This window comes from Thalia democratica, chromosome 7 (genome assembly GCF_965202585.1).
Source record: "Thalia democratica chromosome 7, ktThaDemo2.hap1.1, whole genome shotgun sequence".
NCBI classification, from domain to species: Eukaryota; Metazoa; Chordata; class Thaliacea; order Salpida; family Salpidae; genus Thalia; species Thalia democratica.
In genome coordinates this window covers 53,271,211-53,290,687 of record NC_139171.1, presented here as the reverse complement: position 1 = coordinate 53,290,687, position 19,477 = coordinate 53,271,211, and the positions used below count along the sequence as shown (strand labels likewise).

The 19,477-nt window shown below is 28.0% G+C and overlaps 2 protein-coding genes across 5 annotated transcripts; one reads left to right on the top strand and one right to left on the bottom strand.

Annotated features, from left to right (window-relative positions):
* Positions 1-1,713: 1,713 nt before the first annotated feature.
* LOC145840809 (uncharacterized) lies at positions 1,714-12,139 on the top strand. Of its 4 annotated transcripts, none has more exons than XM_082948144.1 (9): positions 2,446-2,597; positions 2,749-2,844; positions 3,551-3,768; positions 3,835-3,972; positions 4,142-4,243; positions 4,669-4,824; positions 7,605-7,706; positions 9,727-9,873; positions 11,326-12,139. In XM_082948144.1, exons 1-9 carry the CDS (start codon positions 2,542-2,544, stop codon positions 11,820-11,822), a joined length of 1,512 nt encoding a protein of 503 aa, XP_082804270.1. In that variant the 5' UTR covers positions 2,446-2,541; the 3' UTR covers positions 11,823-12,139. The 4 variants fall into 4 exon arrangements, with proteins under 4 accessions (XP_082804272.1, XP_082804270.1, XP_082804269.1 ...); XM_082948143.1 differs by having other exon boundaries at positions 3,832-3,972; XM_082948147.1 differs by lacking the exon at positions 11,326-12,139 and adding an exon at positions 10,538-10,619 and having other exon boundaries at positions 3,832-3,972.
* Positions 12,140-16,568: 4,429 nt separating this feature from the next.
* Positions 16,569-19,055, bottom strand: LOC145841569 (general vesicular transport factor p115-like). The gene is made up of 3 exons (XM_082948924.1): positions 18,377-19,055; positions 18,029-18,121; positions 16,569-17,839 (listed from the first exon to the last, which is right to left on the bottom strand). Exons 1-3 carry the CDS (start codon positions 19,053-19,055, stop codon positions 16,569-16,571), a joined length of 2,043 nt encoding a protein of 680 aa, XP_082805050.1.
* Positions 19,056-19,477: the final 422 nt, after the last annotated feature.

Genomic DNA, 19,477 nt, shown 5'->3' with positions numbered 1-19,477 from the left:
TTAGTAACTTTTTTCCTTTCTTTTTGAATTTTGTTTATTTGTCTTTTATTTTTTCTGATATTTTACTCTTATGCAGAATTGACCCTTGGTGCAAAAATGTCTTAGTGTATTTTTTCCCCTTTTGCATTTTTGTGCCCTTGAGCAAATTTTTCCTTGAGCAATTTAGTCGCCTCATGCAGTTTAGTAACCTTTTGCAATTTTGACCTGTTCCTTATTTTTAAAGTTTTACTGCTGAATTATGTTGCTGATAGTGATAATTATTTTTGTTTGTTGTGTAAGTGGAAATTTTTTTATAAAACCATATTTAAAATTTTAGTTATTTTTTTTTTAATTTGAAAAAATATCATAATTGTTAAATAACATTTAACCAGTATACTAAATTACAATCTTTTTTTACTACAGTCTTATCAATAGAGTTAATATTATTTAAAAGGTGTTTAAAGTTTAACATAATTACATGATATTTATTTTTCCTTTGTGTAATAGTTGTTTACATCTTATTTATAACTCAATTATCTCTGTAATTAGGTAAGTGAGGTGATTTTTACAAGAGAAGTAATTAAAAATTGCATTTAACTTTTTCTATTTAAACAGATTTTTTGATTAGTTCTGTAAACAGGTGATGTGATTTTTAAAATTAATATATTTTAACATTTTAGAAAAGTCTAAATTAATATAATTAAAAAAACTGTTTTTATATTTTTCTTACTTTTTGATTATAACAACTAGTTTTCTGGTAACTTAAAGATGTCACTGTTTATAATAAAATTTAAAAGTATAGAATAATAAATATAAAAACTGCTTTATTAAATTTTAGTTTTACAATAATGTAATGTTTTGATTTATAGGTAAGTTCTAAATTTGAAAAAAATAAATTTGAAGAGCTTTAATTTTATAATTCAACTTGAAGTTATTTGTTTATAGGTATGTTTTTGGTAAAAATTTTATTTTATTTGCAAATTTCATTTTTTTGATTATTTCTGCTAAATTTTTATATAATTTTTACTAACTGCAAATGTTTTTTAAAATTGTTTTTTACTATATTTTTTAAAGTTTAGATATGCAGAATTTATTATTCAGTGTAAGCTATGTAGGACAAATAAATTGTTTTTATTTTTTAATTTTATTTTTAAACAATTACTAGCTTGTAAAAAAAACTTGAAACTCTGTATGGAAGAACAATTTTTCATAACAGTTTTTTTTCAGAACTGATAAAATTTACCAGTTATTTTTCCTTCTTCATTTTTTATTTAATTTACTTTAACCTTTCAGGATGATTTCTTTGCTTTATTAAAGACAATTTGTAGGTGATGGATTTAAATTTACAAAAAAAAAAATATTACTAAAATTTAAGAAAGTTTCTTTTCTTTTTAAGTTTTAATATGAATTTTAAAAAATAAACATTTTTACATGTTGTTTAAATTTATTAAAGATTAGACTGAGAAATTACAACAATTTCTTCAAAACTGAAAGAGAAAATACACTATAAGTAAAAAAATCTATTTTGACTTTTTAGTGTACCTTTTATAAATCCTGTAGAACTCTCTAACTTATATCTTAAAAACTACTGTAAATTTTTGAGAAATGTAAAAAAAAACTTATAGCTTAGTTTTAATATCTAAAATTATTTATTTTATTTAACGTATTCAAAAAAGTTATTTGATCCCCCATACAACTAATTTTATTTCCTTGTATTATTCTTCACAGAAAATTAGTTAATTTACTAGACTTCAGTTTAACAAATGATAAACTTGGAATCAGCAAGGTGTTAAGTAAAAGTAAGTTTTGTTTTTGCAAAGTATTGAATTGTCATTAAACTTTTTATATTTTATTCAATGCCATTGGAAACCAAATAATTTTAACAATATTCAATACAAACAGTCTTTTTTAAGTTTTATTTAATAAATGTATAAAGAAAATTTTTATAATTTTGATTTTTTTATAAACTAATAAAAAACAATTTAAACATTATTGTTTCAAATTTTTGTTTTGATGACAAAACATTTACAGGAAAATTCTATTTTATTTTAAACAGTATATGTAGATGTATTTTATTACTTAAATGATATAAAATTTAGTTTTTTAAGAAAGGAAGTTTAAATAAAAATTTAAGTTCTCTAACAAAAAAGATATTATGTAGTAAAATTAAGTTGAAAAATGAAAACTTTATAAATGATAGCCTTAAAACTTTGGCAAAAGATAGACTTTGAATATAACAGTGTCTTAGTTTACTTGTTCTATAAGGTACCTTCAATTAAGCTTCCCTATTTTTTCACTATATTTTAAAAGCTACTTTGAGTTCATTAAAAGTGGTATAAAGTATGTAAAAAAAATCCTAAATTAAATTATTTGAAAAGTTTTTTTATCCCAAAATGACCTAAATGTTTATATTTGTTTGCTCTCTATACTAAATTAGAACACAGATTTTGTATATTTTAGAATTAAACCAAGCAGAGTTTTTGGTGCCTTGCTTGAAACACCTTATTGAATAGCATAAAATCAGAAAATCAATGTTTACAAAATAAAAGTTGCAGTTTCAAAATGGAAGATAAAAATCTAACTTGTAAAAAAGATGAGTTTTTGGAACAAATTAAGAAGTTAGATGTAGATTTATAATTACAATTTTTTTTTTTAATTATTTATTTCAAGTTTAAGAACTTACTATTGTAGTAAAACTGTAAAAATATTTAGTTTAAAAGGATCTTCGAAAATTTAAGGTTATGTTTAAAACTAGAAATTTTATTACAGTTTTAAATTGGAGAAAATAAGAATAGCTGAAACATGTGGAGAATTATTAAATAAAGTTGATGCCCTAGAGAAAGACCTTATGTTAAGATATTCAGAGTCAGTATCAATATTTCTACAGTTTTTTATATTATTCAGGAATTTAAAAATTAAATGATGTTGTTTTGATGTAGTTTTGGAATTTATACTTGACATCAATTGTAGAATGTTAATCAAGTATCTAATTTTAATAGTTAATCAAACTTCAACTAGGGTTGCAACACACTCATGATACTCAAGATAACTCGGAAGAAATTTTTTAAAATCTCAGGATGTATCAGGATAATTTATTTTTTATAAAATTATAAGAATAGTTTCAAAATTTTTGGCAATTTTATTCTATATTTTGATTGAGATTTAGTCAAATTATTTCAATGTTTTGTAATTTTAAAAATATTTTCGTTGAAGAGCTAGATTTTTATGAAATTGAAAAGTTGATTTTTTTTAATGGGGTTAAATAAACTCAAGATGAATCAGGAATGTTTATGGTCACAAAGTACAATTCTTTGGTCACTCATGACAGTTATTTTTACTCAAAGAGTGGCAACCCTGTTTGACAGTCAAATATTAAGCAAAATATTATTATAGTTGATATTGCTCTTAAAACTAATGATATTATCGTTGTTATAAATATATAAAAGAAAATAATTTTAGTATGAAAAACAAAATATATATTAAATTGTAGTTGCTTGATAATAAAATAATGAGATTCAAATAAGATTTTTTTAAATCAATTTCTACTTTTAATATTATTATTTACTTTTAGATTGCTAAAAATGAATCCATGTTCATTTTTTGATCGAATAACTGGAAAAGATGAAACATCAACTACTGATACTGCATTAGTTCATGACTTGAGTGAAGTTAAAGTAGAACGAGAAGACTTTCATGATTCTTGTATAAAGCTATCAAAAGAAAATGAAGATTCACTTAATAATTCTGTGTCTCTCAAAATTTTTGACAAGTCTCTTAAGAACACTACTGGTAAGTTTGAAAGTGATGCTTAATTAGTAAAAAACAACTTTATTAAAATATTTACACTTTAAGAAGTTGAAAACGCATGTTTTAACAACCATACTTCAAATACAAGTGAAGTTGAATCAATGCTAATTGAACCAGATGAGTCGGTTATTGAAGATGAAACTTCAAAAACTAAGGATAACATTTCAAGACAAAGCATGGCTAAAGGTTAATGAATTTTTAACATTTGTTCTTATTAGTTTGTAAAATGGTAAAAACTCACTAGTAAGGTCGCAATGAAAACTTTTATTTTGGTGCATACAATATTTTATTACTTAATTATATAAGATTTCAACTGAATAAAAATAGAATTTTAAATACCACAATAATTCAACAGGAATTGAAAAGAGTGGAGCTAACTTTCACAAAACTGATATAGTTGCTGTTCAAAGTTATAAAAAAAACCATTCATGTAATGAAATTGACCCAAACATTATAGGTAAATACTATAAATCTAAATCAAACTTTAATTATTAAGTATTTATGCTATTCTTCAAATTAGTAGTAAAAATTAATTAAAAAAAAGGCTTAGTTATTTTTCAAAGATTATTGTGCTAATTTTCTGTAAAATGTTTTGAGTTTTGTGCTCATTAACAGTTTGTTGTTATTTTAGAAAATATAATATTTAAATTTAAGTTGTAAACTAACTAAATAGTAGTAAAAGTTTCTTCTTTTTATACGTAGCCTAAAAAGAAAAAGATTTAAAGTTTGAAAAAATATGTTTATAAATAAAAGTTTCAAGTAATAAAAATGTCTTTTTATTAATACTATTAATTATTTGAACTAGCAATAGTTTTTGTTATATGCAATTGAATTAGTTTTTAGTTTCTATGAGTGTTTTTAAAATTAGTTTTGTACTTTCAGGGTTAGCAAATATTTACTCAAAAATATTCAATCAAAGTTCAAATAAAGATAAGTGTATAAAAAATGAACTACAAAATACCGAAAATTTTAAATTGTATTCTGAAAGTGAAAATTCAACTACTGTTGACAATTTCTCAATAGAAGCTGCAAAAAAAAGTAAAAATTTAATTTATGCTTTTTCTTTGGTAATCAAGTAAGAAGTTTATCAATTTCAAAAATAAGTTCTGCTTAGTATTGAGTTTTAAAAGCTTATCTTGAAAATAAGTTATATATAGAGAACTAAAAATAATTTTTAATAAAATTTGCAAGGGACCTTTTCTTTAAAGTTTCAGGTAATCATTTAAACAAACATAGGAGGGTGTAGATTTTTAGTTATTCACTGTTTTTATTTGTGCCTCCCATAAGGAGCCTTTTGTAGTCTACGACTTTGACCGGCTATATCCGGTTTAGTTAAAGCTCAACAATATATGATCAAACTATAAAAATAAAATCTCCCAATGCCCAATATTGCATAAAAATTCAAATATTTTAAATTAATTATGAAAATTTTTAAGAGCTACTATGGCGGAAGAAAGACTTCTTTTGTTTAAATACTTTTTTTATAATGAAAAATTTGAAACCATAACAAGTATAAATATTCCAATTTATTGTAACAAAATATGCTAAATCCCCTCCAGCTCATTCAGCATTAAATGATGAAAAAACAGACTTCACTTACCGTGATTTCATTTAAATTACTCAACTCTCAAACTAACTTGTTGTTAAAGATTTTTTTAACTTACCCAAGCAAGTGACACCTTTTTTATGTGGACTATAGAAGCAGGAATGTGCCCTTCCTCACTCATTCACCTATGTCAATCTCTATAGTTATACCTGTAACAGCATCGTTGGAATCTTCTGTAACCTTTACATTGATGACGTACATCACCGTCCTGTAAACTGGCTACTTTGCCAACAATGGACAGCTTTATTTTCAATACTTGTCTTGACTTAGATGTATGAGTTTTGAAACATTTTGTTTCTCTGTGCCAGTCCCTCTCTGTGGTCAATACTCACCACAAACTAATCATGTGGAAGCACCTCAATCATGTTGCATTTACAAGGATTGGTGTTGCCCTGGTTCTGCAGTAGACATTTACTGCCAACATGCAGCGGTTGTATATTCCTATCTTTCAAGTTTTTTGCTTCTACATTTGTAATGAGTCTTGTACGCATTTTTTCCCATGCTTTCTTCGTACACTACACACAACAGAGTTTTAAAATTTGTCCAGCTTGTTTAAGAATGCAAAACCATCTTGCAGTTGATGTCCATGCATAACTTCAGCTGAAGATACATGGCGATTGCTGTCAGGGGTGTTCTACAACTTAAGCATTGCACCCAGAAATTTATTGCTACCTAGGCTACCCTATATGTTACCATTAGACATAAGGTTTTTTTTTTTACTTTACAACAACTTCTGCTCTTCTTTTTGATTTTGGATAATAACCCAAAGCTATTAATTGTTAAACATCTTAGGTTTTTAAGAATTTCTAAGTAAAACTAGACAAAATTCAGGTCCACCATTGCTTGGTATCTCCTCTGGTAACCCAAACAAGAAAGATAGGTCACAAAGACAATTAATCAACCAACACAAACCTCTTTTAGAGGTTTAAGGGCATAGGGGGATAAACACGTTTTTTTGGTTTTTGATCTTATTTTATAAAGTTTTTACTAAGCTACAAGATGCTTTTTACAGATTAAAAAAATTCAAAATAAATTTTGAGATATAGCCGGTCTAAGTTGGAGGCAACAATAGGTTCCTTATGGGAGGCGCAAACTAAAACAGCAAAAGTAGACTATTTCACCAAAAATCTATCTTCTCCTACCTTTTTTGAGATAACTACCTCAAACTTTCAGGAAATGTTCCTTGATATATTTAGAAAATTCTGTCGGAAGGAATTCAAAAAAAAAAAAAGTTTAAAAATTAAATAAAAAAACAGTTTTTTTATTTTTTTATTTTTTAAAATTCTGTTCCAACAGAATTTTCTAAATACTGCAAAGAACACTTCCTGAAAATTTGAGGTAGTTATCTCAAAAAAGGTAGGAGGAGATAGATTTTTAGTGATTTCTAGTTATTTGCTGTTTTAGTTTGCGCCTCCCATAAGGATCCTATTGTTGCCTCCGACTTTGACCGGCTATATCTCAAAACTTTTACTGAATTTTTTAAGTCTGTAAAAAGCATCTTGTAGCTTAGTAAAAACTATATAAAATAAGATCAAAAACCATAAGGGTGTTTACCCCCCCCCTATGCCCTTAAGTAGGTATGGAAACTGCTTCTTACCAGCCTGAAAGTTGACAATTTGTCTTTTACTACTAGAAAACTCTTTCCAGCAAATTTGAAAAGACCTGAAATAATATGTTTAATAGGACATGTAGCAGGATAAGTTAACTCTTGTGGTAACGATGGCTGAAAATAAAAGTTGCCGTGACATGTTTAACATTTTTTCTGGATTTATACAATGTTGTGTGTAATGCCAGACCAGTAGACATTCTTTTTGGCAAGATTATGCACTGATTTCACTCCTTGATGTGCTAAATGTAACTTGTTGAGGACCTGAGATTGTCAACTTAAAGGCACCACTACTTTAAACTTCGACCATCTTGAATACACCTGAAAATTCTGAAAAGTACTTTGTCATTTTATGTTTATTTCACAATGTCTTCACTAATGATTGCCGTTGTATGGCATTCTTCATTACTCAATGAATCAATGAGAAGTTATTCATCAGTCAAATCACTATCATTTTAATTAATTTCATTTGTCAAGGTTGGATAGCGTAATGCAGTGTTTGCAGCTAAGGTTGTTTTACAAAGCATATAATGTACTTCAAAGAGTAATGTTATAGTAAGTTCTTTTTTATTTAGATAAAATATTTAATTTTTACTATCTTTACAGCTATTGAAAATAATGGAGCCAATTTTCACAAGAAATGTATAGTTGATGCTCAAAGTTCTGAAGAAATTCATTCATATAATGAAATTGACCCAAATATTATAGGTAATTGTTAAGTAATTTTGAAACTAGATTATTAACTACTTTTACTATTCTTTAACTTAGTAGTGAAAATGAAGTGTTACATGTATAATTGTTATCTTAAGATTATTATGCTAAATATACCTGTGTAATGTAGCTAAAATTTCGAAAGTCCGTATTTTTGTGTTTATTAATAATTTTTTATTGTTGTAGAATTTTTTTTTACATTTCAGTTCTAAATAGTGATGTACCGGAACCACAATTTCGGGTCTGGCCGGACCCAAATCCAGACTTTTTTTCAAATTAGAATCCGTCCGGAACCAGATCCGGACTTTTTTTCAAATTAGAATCTGGCCGGAACCGGATCCGGACTTTTTTTCATATCAAGATTCGGCGGGATCCGGATATCAGACAAAAATGGCAATATCCGGCCGGATCCGGACCCGGATAGTGAGTCCGGTACATCACTAGTTTTCACATAAAAAGTAGAGCTTACATTTGTAGTTTCAAAATTTCATTTCTATAATAACTAAAAAAAAACTATGAATAACTTTAAATTTAGTATAAGGAAAATTGATAAAAAGATGAAGTAAATCACAGAAACAATATCTAGTAGCTAAGATTAAAATCTATTAAATAAGATCGACTTGTAAAAATCAAGGAGGACCCCCCCTAAAGCCTTACCAATCTAAAATCTATTAAAATCAAGTTCTCGAACAAAATTAACTAGAAAATCACAAAATATTGAAAACTGGATCAGCTTAAACTCATTCAAAATCTAAAAGAAAACTCGCCTGAGTTTTTCAAAAAATCTTTAAACTAGCCTAACAATTTGGTAGAAAAGTTTTTAATTTTACAACATAGGTAAAGAGTTGCATTTCTAAAATGTTTTTTTTATAGTTTAAATGTAAAAAAATGTAAATTAGTCACGTGTTCAAAATGAGCCAATCACGGTAGGTGTTTAATTTTAACTGACGAAAATGACTCTTTTTAATTTACAAAGGCTTTGTTTTAGAAAAAAATACTTTTCTTTGTGCCGCCTACGCGGTAATTGTCTCTTTTTTACTTTCTTCTTTTTTCTCAAGTGAATTAAATTCAACAATCTCGAGTAATTTAGACTTCTTCTTTTAGTTTCTACTGCATTGCAGCAGACTGAAGTCAGTGCAGCTTTTTGCTGCACTTAAGTTTTAATGGTTTCAATCTTGTTGTCGAGTTGATTTCGATTTTAGAACACTTTTTGAATTTGGTTTAAACATTTAGTTTTTAGTTTCTTTTATTCGAGTATTGTCGTCTTTTAAAAGAATTGATAATTTGGTTTATTAGTGTAATGTTGTGCAGTATTTTATCACTTTTCGTTTCGCAAATTCGTTATAAATATAATCATTATCACAGATTCGAACTAAGTTTAAATTAGTATAAATAACTGATTTATTAAACCTTTAGTAAATAGTAAGTAATTCATATTAGTTTATTTAAGTCGACTATAATTTAAGCGTTATCTTGGGGCATCTACTATACAAGTTAGAGCGCACGTTGCGTTGTAAATTAGGCCAATAATAGTGTATAAGTAGAAACCCTTTGGGGATAGCGACATCTTTATGCTCTTTTTTACTAACCAGAACCGGATCCGGACTTTTTTTCAAATTAGGATCCGTCCGGACCCGGATCCGGACTTTTTTTTTCAAATTAGAATCCGGCCGGAACCGGATCCGGATTTTTTTTCAAATTAGAACCCGGCCGGAACCGGATATCAGACAAAAATGGCAATATCCGGCCAGATCCGGACCCGGATAGTGAGTCAGGTACATCACTAGTTCTAAACTAATTTATTAAATAGTCAAAGTTTCTTCTTTTTTTTTGTAGCCTAAATATAAAAGAATTTATACTTTGTTACAATATTTTTGTTTTTAGGCAATGAAAACGTTTATTTATTTTATTATTATCAATAGTTCAAACTAGCAAAAGTTTTTGTTATATACAACTAAGTTGTTTGTTTATGTAAATATTTTCGATTTTTATTTTTTATTTTTATTTTCACTTGCAGGATTAGCAACTTATTACTCAAACAACTACAATCCAAACTCAAGTGAAGATAATTTGGTGAAAATTGAACCTGAAAGTTTTGAATCGGATTCTCATGGTGAAATCTTAACCACTGTTGACAACATTTCAAAAGAATCTGCTGAAACAAGTAAAATTTGTTGTTTTTTGTATTGTAACTTGGTAATGAATTTTCAAATAAACAATAGTTTTTGGGCTTGTATATAATTTTTTAATTTTGCTGCTTAAGAATAAAATGTTATACTGCTTTAGAAATTGATTAATTTTAATGAAGTGCTTGTTTTGCCTAAAACATGTTTTTGTATTTTTTAACTTAAAAGTATGTGGTTCCGACAAAAAGTAAAACTAATATTTTTTTACTTGTTTGGTTATTTAGTAATGAGTTTATCAAATGTAAAACAATTTTTTGTATAGTCATGTGCTTAAAAAACATATCTTAAGAAAAAAGATTTGCTACAATAACTTTAAACAAATATTATTTATGAGAATTGTTTGTATTGCCTGTTACTGCAGAATAAACAGTTGTTTTTGTATAAAAATGTTTTCAGTTCTTTTACTGTAGTTGTTTTTTTTCTACTAATTTTAACCTCTTATTATTTATTATTATTATTTTCTATCCTAGATGTCCTAATTTACTGTGACACAGTTTCTAGCAAAGCTATAAAAGATGAATATATGGTAAATAAACTTTTAAAACAAACATAAAAAAAATGTATAAAAAATTTCCCTAATTTAATCATTTAATGTATTTAGTTTATGTGATAATTGGTATTCTTACTGCGATTTTATTGTAGAAGCAGGAATGTGCTCCCCCTCACTCAACTTAACTATGTCAATCTAACTTGTTCAACAACATCGTTGGAATCTTTTGTAACCTCTACAGGGAAATTAGCATGTTGATGACGTACATTTCCCTCCTGTGAGCTGGGTGGATTTCTCTGCCAACCACGGCAATCTTTTTTTTCAATACTTGTCGAGACTGCGTTGAACAACTTTGAAAATCTTCTCTTTCTTGTAGTCAGTTAGCCATCTATTCTTACCAGAGCGGATCATATGGAAGCACCTTCATCATCACTCCCTCTCTGACAAACTTACGTGGATGGGCGCCGCCTTGTTCTGTAGCAGACATTTACTGTCAGCATACAGGTGTTGAAATTTTCTAGCTTAAAGTTTAATTGCTTCTACATCAGTAACAAATCTTGTACGCAGTGCCTCTTGTTTTAAATTATATGCTTCTCTCCACATACGACGCACACCAAGGATAAGAAAATTTGTCCATCTTGTTTAAGAATGCTAAACCATTTGGCAGTTGATATATAAATATATAATGATATTTTAGCTGAAGATACATGACAGTCGCTGTTGGAGGTGTTCCTCAACCTTTATCAAAATCTGAGTTATATACTTCTACAACTTGAGTTTTTTTTTCATTAAGTTTATTTGATTTTAGTGTAATTTAAATCTAAATTAATTAACTATTTTTTAAACAATTTTAGCAATGTACATATACTATTCAGACTTATAAATTTTGAAAAAAACTAAACACTTTTAAAATTTGCTGAAATTGTATATAAAATTTCAGACACTGTAGCTGCGCAGAAAAAAATTGAAAAAGTATCAGAATGGATGTGTTCTACCTGCGGTAAATTTTTTGCTACTGAAGAAAATCTACATAATCATGAGAAGTTACACGACATAACTCATCAGTGTGAAGTCTGCCTCAAGTGTTTCGGTACCAAGAGAGATCTTGCCAGACACATGAGAACGCACACTGGAGAAAAGCCCTACGCGTGTTCTACTTGTGGTAAAAGATTTTCTCATAACCATAATTTAAAAGACCATCAGACTATCCACACTAATGAGAGAAAGTTTAAGTGCGAAGTGTGCCACAAGTTCTTTAAAACAAAAAGTACTCTGTCGCACCACATGGCTTGTCACTATGAACCGAAGTTCTCTTGCCCTCATTGCAACCACAAGTTTCGCACTTCAACTCAATTGAAAACGCATATGAATCAGGGTTGCCACTTTACCTGGAAAAACCTTGAAAAACCTGGAATTACACAATTTAGGCAAAAATAACCTGGAAAACCCTGGAATTTGAGAAATTTTGATAAAACCTGGAAAAACCTGGAATTTTGAACAAAAAACCTAGAAAAACCTGGAATTCAAACAATTTTCAGATGTTCCCTAGTTAAATTTCGATTTGAATTAAAAGTTCTATCATATAAGTTTAAAAAATTTCTCACCATCAAAAAATTTTTCATTAAAAAACATGTTTAAAGTAGCTTTATATTATCTTTTCAATGTTTTTATACTATACAAAACAGTTTCTTACCTTAGACTTAACTTAGAACCAAAAATAGACCCAAAAATGTGTACTTTTAAAAACCTGGAAGAAATTTGAGAACCTGGAAAAATTTTTGAAAACGAAGTGGCAACCCTGATGAATGTACATGTGAAGCATCATTTTGAGCCGGTTCATCATTGTGAAAAGTGCGGTAAAAAATTCCATACATCGACCGCCTTGAAAATGCATGAGGAAAGAAATGTATGTTATAGTTTTGATATAAATACTATAAAATTTATTTCGGTTCTTAAATTAAAATAAATTTTAGTACTTAAACGCATTTTCACTTTCTATATATTAACAGTTTTTAGCAACAAAGTTAGTATTATTTCATATTTTTTAACCAACACTATTATTAGATTATAATAATCCCAAAAGTACTAAATTTGTTTTATAATAAACTTTACAAACAAAGACTTTATTATAAAAAAATTAAACTATCTGTTATGTACTAATATATATAGAAATGTTAAAGTATATACTTTTTTTTTTTTTTTTTTTGAAATATTAAATGTTGTAATATATTAATGTTTAAGAGTTTTAAAGTTACTTACTGTAGCATTTGTAATGGCCGGTACTAAACTATTTTTTAAAGTATTGTTTCAAAAGCTTAATTTTAAATGTTTGTTGAAAAATATATTGATAAATTTTAAGTCAAACAACAAAATTTACAAATTTTTGGTAATTATAACTGCAGAAAAACTACAGTTTTTTACAAAACAGAAACTTTGATTTTATATTATTTTGAATTTTTAGGTTAATTTCTAAATGGAATTAATTACTGAAATTTCTAAAATAGTTTTCAGACTTCTTTTACTTAAATAAGTTTCAATTTCAAAAGTTGTTGTTTTTTTTGAATAACAAGTTAAGTTACTACCAAGTTCAACTTATAAAAAGTCTAGTTGATTTCTTATTTGAAATATAAAATTTAATTAATTTGAGTATTTACTAGATTAATAAAGTGTATTTCGCCTGTTTTTAATAAAAGTTGACTAAATTATGAACAGTAAAATAATTTTAATTTTGATTTTAATTAAAAGTATTATTATGTTATTGTAGTTTTTCAGTAACTTTATTTTTATACTAGTTTTTTACTTTCTTAATGCTAATGTCAAATTAAATTTGCAGTTAAGTAAGAAAATATTTTCTACCTATTTAAAGCATTTGTTTATTATTTTTTATTTTTTTGTTTATCTTATTCTTATTCTTAATATTATTTTTTTTTATTTTAAACAAACGTAACTATTTATTGAACATTTCTTATTTAAAACGCTAAAATGTTTCAGAGTTTTGCAAACAGAAGTTAACTTGAATATGGTAGTATCATAGAAATTTTATAAAAGGTACTGATCTACTATTACTTTACAGTTTAAATCAGAACATTTCAAATTCTTAGAATAATGTTCAAGGGGCCACAACCCAAATTTTATAAAAAAAACTACGTAAATACAATTAAAATTATATAACATTGTGGAAGACGTGTCAGTTTTGCACGAAGACACTTCTGCACAAAAGCAAATTTTACACGAGAGTAAAAAAAACAATAACAAAAATTAAAATTAATTAAAAACAAAGACCAAGGGTTAGGGGTAACAGTGATTGTAAAAAAAATAGTTAGAAAAGAAAAAAAAAATTAATAAATAAAAGTTTCAACACGTGCAAACTATCTTCCTGCAAAAGTTTTCCGTCGTGCATTTTTGACACCTGCCCAAGATTATGATATAAAAGAATTAAAAGAGTTTTCTCGGAATTACTATATTTTAACATTTATTTTAGCATTATCTACAAAATTATAATACAACTTATGTGAGTTTTATTTTTTCTAAATGTTTTTCAACTCTGGAATTTCTATTGAAATAAGGTATGTTGATATGGTTTTGAATTATGTTAGAATAATTACCTAAAGTAATGCTACAAAGTGTTAAACATTTGAAATATAGGATACGTTTTACAAAAAAAAAACCTTAATTTTTTTGTTTAACAACGTTTATATCTGATTTTATTTTAAATAAAAACTACAGAATCAAACAAACTTATTTAATTAAGTTATATATTTTATTAAGTATTTGTACAGTTACTTTTATTTGCTTCTACTAACTAAGACATAAATTTAGAAAAATAAATATTGTATTAAATCAATTCTAAAAAGTTAACTTTAAAGATTATCATGTTAATTGTTAATTAATGTTGGATTGTTCACAAGATTTATTAATTTTTAAAAACAATACTTAATTACTAATACTTTTAGCCGGGTATAAATATAGTATTTGTTTTCGTGATACCATATTAATTGTATAGACAATTTACAATTAAACGAACTTATTTAGTATTTAGATGTAATACAGGGGTCGGAAGGCATTTGATATTCGCAAAAAAAAAAAATTGAAAGAAAATTAAGCCGCAGCTGTAGTTTAAGACTTTATTCTTCCAAAATGTCTAATGTAAGCTACCGTAAATAACACCTGAGTAATTATTACTTTTTTTTTTGGTTTTTCACTTAAATCCCCAAAAGGTATTTTTTAATTTTATAAAGTATTCCATTTCAGAAAAAATGTACTGCATTGCAGGTTGTACACTTTTAAAACAAAATCCTTCTCGCGAGCCGCATTTCTAAACTTCAAAAAGTCCTCTTCGGACTACAGTTATCAATAAAAAAGTTCAAACATGATTTGGCAAGACCATGAACACATTTGATACAACTATATTTTATTGTGCTGAGTTTTAACTAAATTACAAGTACTTTTTACAGTTTTCAATGTTTAAAAGCCCGCTTAATTAAGATCACAACTGCGGTTTCCTGCGACTATTCCTGCCTGATAAGTCCTAATAAGGACGAAACCCGTCGTAGGTTGTCTCGGATGCTGTTGTTGTTGATCGTGCGATTAATTTCATTGTTTGTTTGTATTTAGAAAATATTTTTATACTTTGTCGGTTAAAGTCGGAGAGTACAATAATATCCTTAAAAGAGGAGAAACAAAAACGGTTATAAAAATAAAATCCTTAAAAGTTTATCTTCTTCTACACTTTTTCAGATAGATACCTCAAATTTTCAGGAAGTGCTCCAAACAATACAACTAGTAATTAAAAATTATTTACTTACAAGACCAAATGGAGGTTTTTAGAACAAAAAAATACTTTTGTGTCAAAAGTATATTTTTGTTCTAAAAACTACATTGCGAGACGTAATTTTTAATTTTAGACCGTGAGTCGCAATTTGCTGCCCTTGCTGTAGACGGAACACTAAAACATTTTTCTATTAAAATTATAAAATAATTTTTTGCATGAACAAAGAAAATATGAATATAAGTCCAGCAAAAAAACCAGGCTATAAAGTTAAACTTGTTCTTAACTGATGCTTTTAACCTTCTTTATTGTCTTAGTTTTTTTTTAAATACGAGCATTATTTTTTGTAAACTCAACGATGTCTTGTTAAAAAAAAAGATAATTTATGAACAAACATTACAACTAAACAAAGAAGTACTTACGTTTAAATTTTTAATATATAAAAGAAACTATTTGATCTGCGAAGTTGCTATTAACTGAAATCAAATCCGGTACAGATGCAAAATGCGTTGAACTAAAGTAGGGAATCGATGTTAACATAAAGGTTATAAATAATAAAGCATGTATATTTATAAAATTGGAGATTCGAAGCTAGGTAGGTAGCTGCCTAACTTTTCATTAGCAACATTTTTTGTCACATTACTGGTAGTATTAGCTTGTTTGAAGGTAAAACACAGTTTTGTTGCAATTTTATTCGAATACTTTTTGTATAGTTGTATAAAACTTTAATTCTAGGTAAAACTATTTCATTTTAAAAACTTAACAAAACTTTGCGGCAATTAGACCTACAAAACTTCTGAAATACATAAAACCAATCCAGTTTTGAAAATATAGTTGGCTACATTTAAGTTTACATATTTTCTTTAATACCTAAAACATTAAGTTTTGTATAGAAGAAACCTAACTCTTTTCAATTATGTATAGTTCTAAGTTTTTCTATACTTAACAAAAAAAGTCAACTACTACTTGCCAGCCCGTTGTGATGTACTGACAAAAGGCCTTTGCTTCAAAAAAATAATTAATAGCAAGTAGAAAAAAAAAGTGAATACTAATGTGTGATAAAAAGACTTAAAAAAATATGTTTTTTTAGAAAAACTGGAAACTACTAATTATGAATTATTGATTTTAGATATATATTTTTTATTCAATATTTTATTCAAAATGATAATATTTAAATGTTTAAGTTTCTTAAATCGTCCTGATATGTTAACCTTTCTTTGTTATATTGTTTTAATTTTTATCTTTTGTTAAATATATAAAAAAGTTTTCTTTAGAAATTCAACAAAACTTTTATTTTAAACTCATTAACTTTGCTTGATGTAATTTTAAAAATTTTGTCAGAAAGCAAGTGAAATAATAACTTTTAACAAGAGATTTGTTGATTTTTTTAAAGCTTTTTTTAAACTGAATGATTTTCATTCAGAATCGCTAGTTTGGCTGTTCTCTTCCTCTTCATCGGATACTTCAATTCCCAATTTTCTTAACTGATGCTTATATTCTCTTATCTTCGTGTCTTTCTCTAAAAGTAGTAACAACAAATTTTCTTCGTCTTCTTTAAACTTCAGTAGTTGCGCGTCGAATGCAAGCTGGTCAGCGTTTGCTTTATCAGTTGCAGATTTAAGCTGATCTTTAAGCAAAGTGTTCTTAGTTGCAAGCAAAGTTTTTGCACTTTCTGCCGAAGCAAGTTGATTTTCTAGCTCTTGAACTTTGTTTTGTGTTGCAACTTTTGCAGCACGCAAAGCATCTGACTTTTGTTTCCAAGTTTTCTTTGTTTGTTTTACCTTCTCGTCAGTAGATGTTTTTTCTGAATTTAGTTTTACATGCTTATCTTTCAGTTGCTGAATTTCAGAGCTTTGAGAGATAATTTCGTCTTTCTTTTTACTAAGATCAGCTTCTAACTCCTTACATTTTTTGGTCATTTCTTTCAGTCGGTCGTCTTGATTTTTAGTTAATGTTTTGTACTCCTTTAAAACTTCACCTTGAGCTTGATTAGCGGCTTTCTGTTCTTCTTCTTTGCGAATTTCATCGAAGTTTGCTACTGTATTTATTATGGGATGTTCTAGCTGCTTATAAAGTTTTACAAATAAGTGGTCAAGCAATAGGTTATCGGGAGACTCTAACTCACAACAACCTGTATTTTGAATGGCTTTTGTATACCTATCATCTTGAGTAACTAAACTAATAGTGTTTTGAAATCTTTTTATCCCTACTCTTGCTATAACAATATTTATAAGAGTTTCTTTGGTGTATTGAGCTATACTATTGTTGTTATTTAGAATACAGATACCTAGCAAAAGAGAACAGACTCCCACTAATATAAGTTCCGCTTCATTTCTGTTCTCAGCAACTTGAATTAGCAAAAATGGCACAGCTGAGCTATCAGCCAGCAAGCTTTCAACAGCATCTTGACAATTGTGCAGCCAGCTACACAAAAAACTGAGGAGACCTACTTTAGTTTGGAGATTTGTACTGGACAACACAATATCAGTCACTTGTTTAAGCAAAGTTACTGGTGGAGCTTCTGTCAGTGTGCCGAGTCGCACCCTCAACAGCTGTATCTTTGCTGACTGATTTAGTTTCAACAAATGACACAGTGCTGTTGCAGTCAGCCAGATAGAAAGTGAATCATTTTTTTCAAACAGCCCACCCCACAGAAGTTGACCGACGGATAGGTGGTTTAGTGAAACTGAATTAGTTAACAGTGTGTTTACTATGTTGTTCTGTTCATTAGTGTTTTTATGTATGAAGCATTGAAAGCAGTACAAAACAGAGCATCGAAGTTTAAGAGATCGTTCATTACTTACCATTGTCATGAGTAAGAAATTTAGTACTGACCTTGGAGGGTTCCAAGGTGTCGTTATACTTGAAAAATAACTTTGATTTTCAGCACAACCACGGATAATTTCTGATACAGTGCTGATGGTCTCAATAAGAACTTCTGGTGGTGAGCCAGCATTCATAAGCAAGTCTGTTAGGTTTTGAAGTAATTGACATTTTTGCATTGCTGCTTGGCAAGATGAAATGATACAAGATGAGTTAAAAGGACAAACTAAAGTTCTTATAACCTTTAACGCCATCAACATGTTAGTTTTCTTTTGTGGTGTTAAAATACAGTCAGGCTCCATTCGAAAGAAGGCTTTCAAGTGTTGAATAAAGGAGCCTTCTTTAAACCATTTCTGGTTTTTATCATTATTTTTAAGCAGGTTTATAAGTAAAAACAAACAGTCGGTTACCACAACTCCCCCATCGATGAGGCTTTCATCGTACATTACTTTGAATGTTTCTTCAAAACCGTTGCTGAAACCCACCAATGTCTGAATGCTTGCGTTGTTTTTAGTAACTTCGACCAAACATAAAATAGCTTCATTTCTAATTACCTCCCTCTTGTCAGATAAAAGCTCAATAAGATTACGAATTCCGGTTGGCATATCCAACACAATCTGTTGCACTTCCACCGGTTTGGCGCCAAGTAAAGATTTCAAAAGTCTGATGGCGCCCCACCTGACTGAAAACTCCGGGTTTTCCACTTGTTCAATTAAACACACCACATTTTTGTCTTCAACAATAAACTTTCCAGCAAATGATTTAGCGAGAGCAATTTGTTCTTCCTCATCTTCTTCGTCGTCTTCTACAATCATCAGGTCGCACAAACAGTCCAGTGCTAACTTCAGCATGTCGTCTTGCAACCCGCTTTCTCTGAAAACCTTCCCCATCAAATCCAACCCCATCTCGCCCACAGTTCTCCTGAACTTTTTTGATAGAGACCTCAGCCCTCTCACGGCGTCCCTCCTGTCTTGCAGCAAAGTTGCAGATTCGACTCGGCAGCACAGTTTTTCCACTATTTCCCTTTCAGAAGGTCCTGGCTTTTCCGAAGCACTTACGAATGACAAAACCCAGTTCATTTTTAGTTATTAGTTTAAACTGCAATAATTTTTTTTTTAATGTCAATTATGAGAAATATAGATACTCTAATATACATAAAAGACAAAAATATGTTGTGACTTATGTAATATGTGCTCATTATATGAGTATAGTTTTTTCCATTTTGATAGTTTAAAGGTCAGAAGGTTATATTATAGGATAAAGGTTTCTTTTTTTTTAATATGTGTTATTTTATGTTAAAATTAGTTATATCATTAAATTGAAAACTAAGAAATAATAAAATATTTATATTCAGGTAGATATTTCATACTTTTTAAAAAGAAATTAGAACTATAGTGAAAATTTTTTATAAAAAAAAAATTATTCAATGCCATTTAACTATAAGTTTAAAAGTTAATTTAAAGATTTGTTTGTTTTTTGTGATAAGTTGTCACATATATAA

Excerpts from the sequence above, each read along its gene's own strand:
- LOC145840809 (XM_082948143.1), top strand. The coding sequence starts at position 2,542 with ATGGAAGATAAAAATCTAACTTGTAAAAAAGATGAGTTTTTGGAACAA. Across the intron at positions 4,244-4,668 it reads AATTGACCCAAACATTATAG|GGTTAGCAAATATTTACTCA; the intron begins GTAAATACTATA and ends TTGTACTTTCAG. Across the intron at positions 7,707-9,726 it reads AATTGACCCAAATATTATAG|GATTAGCAACTTATTACTCA; the intron begins GTAATTGTTAAG and ends TTTCACTTGCAG.
- LOC145841569 (XM_082948924.1), bottom strand. The coding sequence starts at position 19,055 with ATGAACTGGGTTTTGTCATTCGTAAGTGCTTCGGAAAAGCCAGGACCT. Across the intron at positions 18,122-18,376 it reads GGGAGTTGTGGTAACCGACT|ACTTGCTTATGAATGCTGGC; the intron begins GTTTGTTTTTAC and ends AAAACCTAACAG. Across the intron at positions 17,840-18,028 it reads TGGTTGTGCTGAAAATCAAA|TTTCACTAAACCACCTATCC; the intron begins GTTATTTTTCAA and ends TAACTAATTCAG.